Genomic DNA, 9,509 nt, shown 5'->3' with positions numbered 1-9,509 from the left:
CTCAGGAGCTAGATCTGTTGCTTACCAGCTGGGGGACCCTGGCACGTTCCCTAACATGCATCTCACAGTGGTGGTATGAAAATTCAATAAGGATGAAGTATCTGGTCAGAAGTCTGGCGTTTAGCCATACTCAATAAATGCAAATTATTTCCTCTGCTGTCAAAACCTGCCTCTCGGAGCAGCAACACATAGGAATGACAGCTAGCATGAGCACCGCCTCTTACAGCTACCGTCCTACGGCGGCAGGAGCTTGGGCAGGCAGCCCTTCCCTCCTGGCGGGTTCAGGGTCTGGATAGCTTCCTTGGATGGGATATTTCCCATTTTCTTCCTGCTTACCAAAATATTAACTGATACACTTATACAATGTATAAAATACTTAGATAATCACAAATAAGGAAATAAAAACTATCCATAATCCTTCCACTAAAATAACCATGGTTAACATTTTGTGGTATATAATATGTACACATGTAGATATAGATAATACACTCTTATTTAAAAGTGAGCTTGTACTACCCATGCTCTATACACTGACTGGCCGCTGGCCTGTCTCACTTAACGGTGAATCAAAAATATTGTTCATGTCATTGAAATTTCTTCTACAACACTTTACAATGGCTGTCCAGTACTAACCAATATTTCAATGGACATTTCATAATCTCTGTATATATTCACAATAAAGTAGGGTAAGTTCCTGGAGGTAAGGTGCTGGGTCAAAGTAAGTGCATATTTAAAAGTATGAAATGTAAGGGATACCTGGGTGGCTCACTGGGTTAAGCATCCAACTCTTGGTTTCGGCAGGTCATGATCTCAGGGCCCGTGTCAGGCTCCGTGCTCAGTGGGGAGTCTGCTTGAGGATTTCTTTCCCTCTCCCTCTGCCCCTCCTCTCTCTGTTTCTTTCTCTCTTTCTCAGATAAATAAATAAATATTTTTAAAAAATCTTAAAAAAAAGTATGAAATATGAAGTCATGTTGCCCTCCAGAAAGATTACATCATTGTATATTCCCAGAACATCATTATCATCTTGGAACTGGGGAGTGATTTTACCTCCAATTTATGAATTTACTCACCCAGTAGATACCGATTTTGCCTCTCATGAGGCCCTCCCTCAGAACCCACGCCCACATCCGATCTCGGGCACACCCCCTAAACCCAACGTTGCCAAGTTCCCGGCACCTGCTTCAGGTGCTGCCTAAAAACTGAAACGAGAGCCCTCCCCAAAAGTGAAAGACCTTCCACTGGGCCTCCCCAAAAGTACTCCCCGCTGACCAGTCACCGAGCCACCTGTCCTTTGCTTTCTGCCTCTGTAGTGGGAAGAGCATGGCCTGGAGTTTCCGCGGGAAAGCCCAGCTTGGAGGACTGCTCCTCTCCCTCCTCGGCTGGGTCTGCTCCTGTGTCACCACCATCCTGCCCCAGTGGAAGACTCTCAATCTGGAACTGAATGAAATGGAGACCTGGATCATGGGGCTTTGGGAGGTCTGCGTGAATCAGGAGGATGTTGCTGTGTGCAAGGCCTTTGAGTCCTTCTTGTCTCTGCCCCAGGAGCTCCAGGTATCACGCATCCTCATGGTAGCCTCCCATGGGCTGGGGCTACTGGGACTTCTGCTCTCTGGCTTTGGGTCTGAATGCTTCCAGTTTCGCAGAATCAGATGGGTATTTAAGAGGCGGCTTTGCCTTCTGGGAGGGACTTTGGAAGCATCAGCTTCAGCCACTACCCTCTTTCCAGTCTCTTGGGTGGCCTATGCCACAATCCAAGACTTCTGGGATAACAGCATCCCTGAGATCGTGCCTCGCTGGGAATTTGGAGATGCCCTCTACCTGGGCTGGGCTGCTGGGATTTTCTTGGCCCTCGGCGGGTTATTCCTCATCTTCTCAGCTTGCTTGGGAAAAGAAGATGTGCCCTCTCTCCAGATGGCTGGCCCTACAGCCCCACCATTCTATGCCCCAGCAGACGAGTCCAATGACTCCTTCTATCTAACACCAAGACCTAAGAACCTATTCATCTAGGAACTGCTACTGCCAAGGAATCTCTGGAATAAAGAAATGTCAGTAGAATCCTTTCTCTTCCTTATCCTTCAATACTCTATATTTATTTGCCTATATGGGGGTGGTAGTCACTGTCCCATTTGTTAAGGATTTGACTATCTTGGTGATCCAGTATTTCAGAATGAAAAATCAAGGCAGAATTTCTAACAAACATGTTTTTCTGATTTAGATTTTACTTGTTTAAAATGCTTTTAAACTCATTAATTATATACCTGATTCATTACTAAATATATTGCAAAAGTACATCTTTCATAGAAAATCTAGTGTGAATAGTCACTGTAGATAAAAATAGAAATGCTGTGGGGGTGCCTGGGTGGCTCACTGGGTTAAGCATCTACCTTCGGCTCAGGTCATGATCTCAGGGTCCTGGGATCGAGCCTGTGTCAGGCTCCCTCTCCTTCTGCCCCTCCCACACGCCCTGCTCGTGTGCGGGCTCTCTCTCTCTCAATAAATAAAATGTTAAAAAAAAATGCTGGAGAATATGCCTTGCAAATGCAACTGAATTATCGGCCCTGTATAGAACCTTAACGTAGGAAGCTTCCTCGTGTTCGTTCTCCTTCTCAGGTACGCAATTCGAAGGGGAGCTTCACAAGACCTGTGTGGTTCTGTGGATTCGTAATAGCCCAGAGGGAAGACATGTTCTTGTTTCTGCTATATTGTGAGGCTGTAAGTGGTTGGCTCTGTCTTTCCAGCGTGAAGTTAAGAAATAGTGTGAATGAGTCGTAGGGTGAGCAGCCGTCCTGGTTTGCCCAGTACTGGGCACTTTCGGTGCTAATGCTAGGAGAGTTCCAGGCACACTGGCACAAAGTGATCACCACAGAGTGCCTGTGCCAGGAACTGCCCGGTGTGGGTGGGCATGGATGTAGGGAGAATTCGCAGCTTCTCAGAACTGTCTTCTGCCACAGGCAGAATCACGTTATAAATCCTTTAAAATGGAACCCCAGTGTCAGCAGATCTACCCAGGTTGTGGCTATAAATAAGGTCCCCTTCACAACAATGACCCCGGTTCCTTCGCTTGTCCCACCTGCCCTGGCGGGCCCGCGGCCTGACTACCCTGCCCCCAGGTCTTCCTCAGGCATCTGTGCGAGCCCTCAACGAGGAGCCTCATTACTCACAGACGTGTGTCAGCTGAAATCACTACGCGTTACCCACCCCGTTCCTCTCACTGCCAACTGTCCCCCACTCCCTTAATCAGTCGACAGAGTCGACAATTCCTGCAGGAGAATAAAGGTGCTGGCTCCCAATGTCCCCAGGCGGGTCACTTGCCAAGCTCAGAGGCAGGCCCGATGGCTTGCAGAACTGAGGAGTCATCCCCCCCCCGCCCCGCACACCCCCCTAAACCACCGCTGGTGCTGCGCTTCGCCTGCTGAGCTCCAAGGCCTCACCTGCTCGTGCTCCCTTGCCTTGAGCTCCTCCATCAAGTGGCCCTGGCATCTGCAGACAGCCGCTGCTCAAGCAGGAGTGCACACTTCAACACGAGTATAAACAAGTCTGCCAGCGTAGCCCAGGCCAATTCCCTCCTTAGAGAAATAACATGGGTTTTGGGTTTGTTTTCCTGAGGAAACGAGTCTGCCCAGGGGCAACTTCATCTCCAGCAACGTTTACCTTCTTACCCAGAGTGGGCTTCTCTCTGGGAGCCATGCTTTCTCCAGAAAGCACCTTTCCCATTTATGTATGTCCTTTGCGTATGTCCCCTGTATGTCCACAAAACCAAATGACCTTAGGCAAGTAAAGTTCTGAGCATAAAAGAACAGTTTGCACCAAGGTCATATTCTGGCTTTCTATGGTTCAATTTCGTCAACTCCTTCTCAGGAATGAGGCTCAGATATCCAAGAGTTATCCCTGGATCCCACAGGATCTCCCAGATGGACCCATCTCATCATTCATCCATCTGGTCATTTATTCATTCATTTAACAAATACGCACTGAGCACCTGCCATACGCCCGGCACTGCGCTGGGAACCGGGAATGACATGGTAAAAGACACAATTTATCCCTGCCCCTCATAGAGGCAGATAGGGGAGAGAAATAGTAATGTGAAATCCTTAGATAAAGGGAAATTGTAACCATGACAAACTTGACAGATTCAGAAAGTATATGCTTCTACAAGATCCCGTGATAGGAGAAATTGTAACCCAGTCAGGGAGTCGTGGACAGATACCCTAAGGAAGTGATAACTGGCTAAAAACTGAAGGCTGGAGAGCTGTTCTGGATGAAGAGAGAAAAGTGTAGAAGGTAAGGCCAGTGAGGCAGGAAGAAGCCGGATCTTGCAGAGACTCTCTGTCCCCTTATGGAGCACTGGCTCTGTCTTCAGGACCACAGGAGGCTGAGCATGTGGCCAGGAGTAGGAACTCAGCCCCCAGGTGACCACAGCCATACCTGCTCCCCCTCCTCTCACACCTCATCCCCACTGACACAGTTGTGCAGGGTTTCAGTTTACAAAACACCTCCACGAATTTTGGTACTTTTACTTAACACATCTTGAGAGGGTTTTTTTTTTGAGGTTGGGAGAGCTGATATTCTTTGTTTTGCTAATGAGGAACTTGAGATTCAGAAGCTTTGGGCAACATGCCCACGGTGAGTCATTAGCTGCTTGGGACTAGAATCTGGGCCTGCAATGCCAGGGCAATCTTCCTTCACCCCATCCTGTTGCTTCATGAAGACAGGGTGCTGAGCCAATCTACCAGACCAAAGGAAAAACCGGCACAGAAGCAGAAGAAAAAATCAAAGACCTGCAAAGAAAAATCTTGTCCTTTGTGCTTTTGTTGATGCTTCAATAGGGTTTTTGTTGCCAGGTGGCTCACCTGTTCCTGCTGGTGGCTCACAGCGCTCATCCTAATCCCATGTTTGCAGGTGCTAATGGCATATTTATCATCAGCATGTGATCGTGGCTTCCACTGCCAAAAAAAAAAAAAGAAAAGAAAAGAAAAGAAAGAAAAGAAAAGAAAAGAAAAGAAAAGAAAAGAAAAAGAACACAAACTACAAAACTAAAGATTTGTTAAGAAAATATTTTGTCTTCCTAATTCTTTTTATAAAGGACACAAAAGCACTTTTTTAAAAAATGGGGATGGGATGGGGATCGTTGATTGATTCCCAAGTAATCAACAGCATGTCACTCCCAGAAGGGAATGTGAATCCACGTTTAGAGAAAGAGTCTGAGGAAGGAGATGTGTTTCACTTAAAACCACCACTGTTTTCATCTACCTGCTTTGNNGGGAAAATAATGAGAAATAAAAATAGAGCTAATTAAATCTTAGCTTCAACTCAGCCTTTTCTCCTAAAGACTTGCAGCAAATCATCCTAACATTAGGAACATTTCTTTATTGCGGTTGCCCATGGAGAGCTGTGTGTTGTCATGTGTATTAGAAACAGCAAAGGATACCAGTCAATCAGAATTCCAAGTCAAAAGCTTTTATTATGTGCAAAGCATTGTGAGAAAATAACTCAGGGACTCACCAAATTTGATGTCGTTGGAATTGGATGTGCCTCAGTGCCGTCTTCTCCAACAGCCTGCCTTGGGTCTGAAACCTTCACCAGTAGCAGCTAAGGCATTCCAGAAGGCCCATATTGAAATACTCATCTGTTACCCTTGTGAGCCTTTGAGACTAGATCTAGAGAAAAGGTCCTAAGGGAAGCCAATGTGGGTTAGACACATTTTGGGATGGGAGAGAAGTCAGAAATAGTTTCATGAGCTTCTGGACAAGAGATGTGTCTTAGCAGCTAGGAGTAAGACAATAAGACAGAGTTAGAAAAATGTTTGTAGTTACTGGCCTCGAACATAGAACGGAAGACCTCAGAGGTCACTTTCCACTCCGATTGGATTTATTTTTTAAGCCATTCTTCTTGCTATTTCATCCAGTTTATAGAATGGACTTCTCTGTTGCTCAGAATTTTCCATAAAATCTCAAAGCTAAGGCCCATGGGAGCAATGTGCCCCCTATTCTAAAGAGAGAGGCTCAACACACAGCTTCTAAGAAGGGGCCAAGCTGGCCAACCCCATATCCAACAGCCTACATCCGAGAAGCACCCAGATTCATTAGGGAGGATTCTTGGAAGGGAATTCATAGCAGTTGGTGGGTATGGTGATGTTCCCTACCCTTCCATGTGAGGAATAGGGTGCAGATGGACCTCAAGAGAACCACGCAGAGATGGGAGTTCTTTCTAAGAGGGAAGATGGTATCTGAAACACACCCATAGCACACCTGCTGAGCTCCAGAAACTCTGTGTGTGGGCCCGTGGCTGCTGCCCGCAGGATGGTGCCCAAGAAAGTCTTTGAGAAAACCTGATCTGAGCTGTGGAGGCAGAGAGAAGGGTGCCTGATGCCCACCAAGGCGGTCTGCGGCAGGAGGCTGGCCGGAGGGGGGGCATGCTGGCAGCAGCTGCCCTGGGCCTTGTGGGGCTTTGCACAGCCCGAGTGGATGCAGTCTGGGTGACACTGTCCCAGAGCACTGCTGGAGGGGTGAATGACTTAACTAGGAGCTTAGAAGGTCTGGAAGAGGTCAGCCAGGAAGTCCAAAAGCCACATCAAAGGACAGTGCAGAGGTTTTCTACGGGGTTCTCTGGAGAACCCATAAAATATCCCACACAAGAGCTAATAACCGCATTCCTGACATAAAAAAGGACATTTGAGAACCAAGAAGGTATTACTGTTTTTACTTAAAAACTAGACAACATCCTTTGCCTTCTCTTACAAAGCCTCCTCCCCCAGGCTCTAGAGGAGGCAGGAGTTGGGGGTGAGGAGGGGCATGGAGCTGGGCGAGTGGGAGGACATCCCACCGCTCCTTCCTTAACGCTAGTCCCTGACCTACAGGTCTCGGCCTGAACTCAGGTGAGAGGAGAGGCGAAACGAATGAGTAAACTTTTGATCTAGATTGGTCTGGTTCTGCAATACAGGAAAATCATTGTTTTAATACTCCCACATGACAAGAAAGCTATGCTGTCTTCCTGAGATGCTGTCAGGGGCAGGGAAGAAGAAGACCCACAGGATCATATTGGAAAGTGGCAGTGGAAACAAAAAGAAAGTTATTGACTTGCTGTACCTTCTTGAGTTCAAGCTTTCAATAACATAAAGAAAAAAATGTATCTAAAACAGGAGAAGCAGATAGAAGATTCCATGGTTCTTCTATCCAGCATAAGCTCTGATCCCTTCAACGTTTCTCTCTCCCAGTCAGACTGGCCAATACAAACACTTCAATTTGCCAGAGGCCCATAACCCTCTAGATATCAGGTATTTAGAACCCACCTGTGGGCCCTGCACAGGTCAGGCCAACCCTTAAAATTCTCACCCTGTGACAAATTTCCCCATAAGAACCGCATCCCTAGCTCTACTCACACTGAGTCATTGCTACTTCTCTTTTTTCCTTGACTCTTAAAATATAACTACGAGGTACGTGTTTTCCTGTTTTATAGACCAGGAAAACAGGTTCAGCCAGCATTTGAACTCAGACGTGTTGGATTCTGATGTCAATATTCTTTCCATGGAACACTTTTTTTTTTTAAATTTAAATTCAATTAGCCAACATACAGTACATCACGTTTCAGATGTAGTCTTTGCAGGACTAGCCTTCAGCTGTGACTGTACATCAAAATCACCTGGGAGGCCCTCTACGCATGAACAACAGGGGTCCAGCCCAAATCTAACAAGTCGGTATCTGCAGGGTTGAAGCCCAGCTGCTGGGTTTTTTTTTTTTTTTCCCTTTCTTTAAGTGACACAGCTGACTCTGGATTGGCAGTCGAGGTTAAGAAACACTGCCTGAGAGCTTTGGGTTAAAAAAGCAGGAAAAGAAACCCACAAAATCTTACAAAAGAGAAACACAAACAAAAGCAAAATATAGTTCTTTGAAAAGACTAATAAACCCCTAATAATACTAACCAGAAAAAAGATACATGTCACCCAGTATCAGTAATGAAAAGAGACATCACTAGGACATCATAGATACTAAGGTCATTAAAAAAAGAAAGAAAAATCACGAGGTATTATGAACTGTCTGCTAGTAAAATTTAAATTTTAATGAAATGGACAAATTTCTAATAATTTCCAAAATTCACATAAGTAACCCTCCAAATATGAAAATGCTGTATGTATGAAAGAAACTGCATCCATAATGAAAAGCATGCCTGCAAAACACACAATTCTAAGCTCAGGCAATTTCAAAAATGAATTCTTCCAGACATTAAGGAAGAAATAATCCTATCTTCTCCAAACTCTTTCAGAGCACAGAAAATTAGAGAATATTTTCCAATTCATTCATTAAGGCCAGAATAACCTTAACACCAAAACCCTGACAAGGACATTATAAGAAAAGGCCACATGTATCATAAATATACATGCAAAAATCCTAAACAAAATATGAAAAATTCCAGGTACACATAAAAATATCATGAACAGTGTATATTGGCGACACATGGTTGGTTTAACATTTAGAATTAATAAATGTAATTCACACATGAACAGAAAAAAGGGAAGACCCATATAATCATTCTAATAGGTTTAGAAAAATCATTTGATAAATTTCAACATCCATTCATAATTTTTTAAAAACTCTTGGCAGGATAGCAATAGAAGGAATCTTTATTTATATAATCAATGGAATTTACAAAAAGCCTACAGCATACTTATTGGTGAGATATTGAAAACTTTCCCCCAATATTAGGGGACAAAGATGCCCATTATCACCACTTCTATTCAGCATTGTACCAGAGGCCCTCGAGTAGGTGTGATCAGGCAAGAAAAAAAAAATGTTGTAAGGGCTTGCAATAAAGAAATAAAAGTCATCATTCACAGGTAACATAATTATGCACAGAGAAAATCTTAAAAAAACTACTGATCAACTATTAGAATTAGTAAGTGAATTTATCAATGTCATTGGATACAGAGTTGATATACAAACATCAATTTCTGTCTCAAATTTGGGCTCATCCTTGCAAAGGGGTCATGATAATCTTCTCTGTATTGTTCCAATTTTAGTATATGTGCTGCCGAAGTGAGCACAAAAACATCACTTTGTATCTAGATACCAGCAACAAACAATTAAAAATGTAATTCCCAAAATGACAACATTTACAATAGCTTGAAAAACCTCAAAAATCTAGGAATCAATATATGAAAGATGTGGAAGAACTAATGGGTATTAAGGGGGGGGCATGTGTTGGGATGAACGCTGGGTATTACGCATGACTGATGAATCATGGAACACTACATCAAAAACTAATATACTGCACAGAGGCTAACTGAACATAATAAAAAAGAAGGAATTAGAGAAAACCTACATAAACAGGATATATTGTATTCATAGATTAGAAGATGTCAAGTCCCTCCAAATTATCTATAGTCACTGGAAACCTAATCAAAATCCCTGGAAATCTGTGTGGGAAACTGACAAACTGATTCCAAAATTTATATGCAATACAAAAAATTAAGAATAGACAAGATGATCTTGAGGACGTTCACAACTGGACGATTT

General features: G+C 44.0%; 1 protein-coding gene and 1 non-coding gene across 2 annotated transcripts; one reads left to right on the top strand and one right to left on the bottom strand.

The window, feature by feature from the left end:
• The first annotated feature begins 1,091 nt into the window (after nucleotides 1-1,091).
• On the top strand, nucleotides 1,092-2,007 carry CLDN25 (claudin 25). The gene has a single exon (XM_008690208.1). The coding sequence runs from the start codon at nucleotides 1,321-1,323 to the stop codon at nucleotides 2,005-2,007; it is 687 nt and encodes a 228-aa protein (XP_008688430.1). The 5' UTR covers nucleotides 1,092-1,320.
• Nucleotides 2,008-8,929: 6,922 nt separating this feature from the next.
• LOC121102978 lies at nucleotides 8,930-9,037 on the bottom strand. Its single transcript, XR_005835133.1, has one exon. It is a non-coding gene; the product is annotated as a U6 spliceosomal RNA (small nuclear RNA).
• Nucleotides 9,038-9,509: the final 472 nt, after the last annotated feature.

The sequence above is a fragment of the Ursus maritimus genome, unplaced genomic scaffold (genome assembly GCF_017311325.1).
Source record: "Ursus maritimus isolate PB19 unplaced genomic scaffold, ASM1731132v1 scaffold_16, whole genome shotgun sequence".
Taxonomy (NCBI): domain Eukaryota; kingdom Metazoa; phylum Chordata; class Mammalia; order Carnivora; family Ursidae; genus Ursus; species Ursus maritimus.
This window is presented reverse-complemented; position numbering and strand designations above follow the sequence as displayed.

What these genes read in the sequence shown, in the direction of transcription:
- CLDN25 (XM_008690208.1), top strand. Translation starts at nt 1,321, where the DNA reads ATGGCCTGGAGTTTCCGCGGGAAAGCCCAGCTTGGAGGACTGCTCCTC.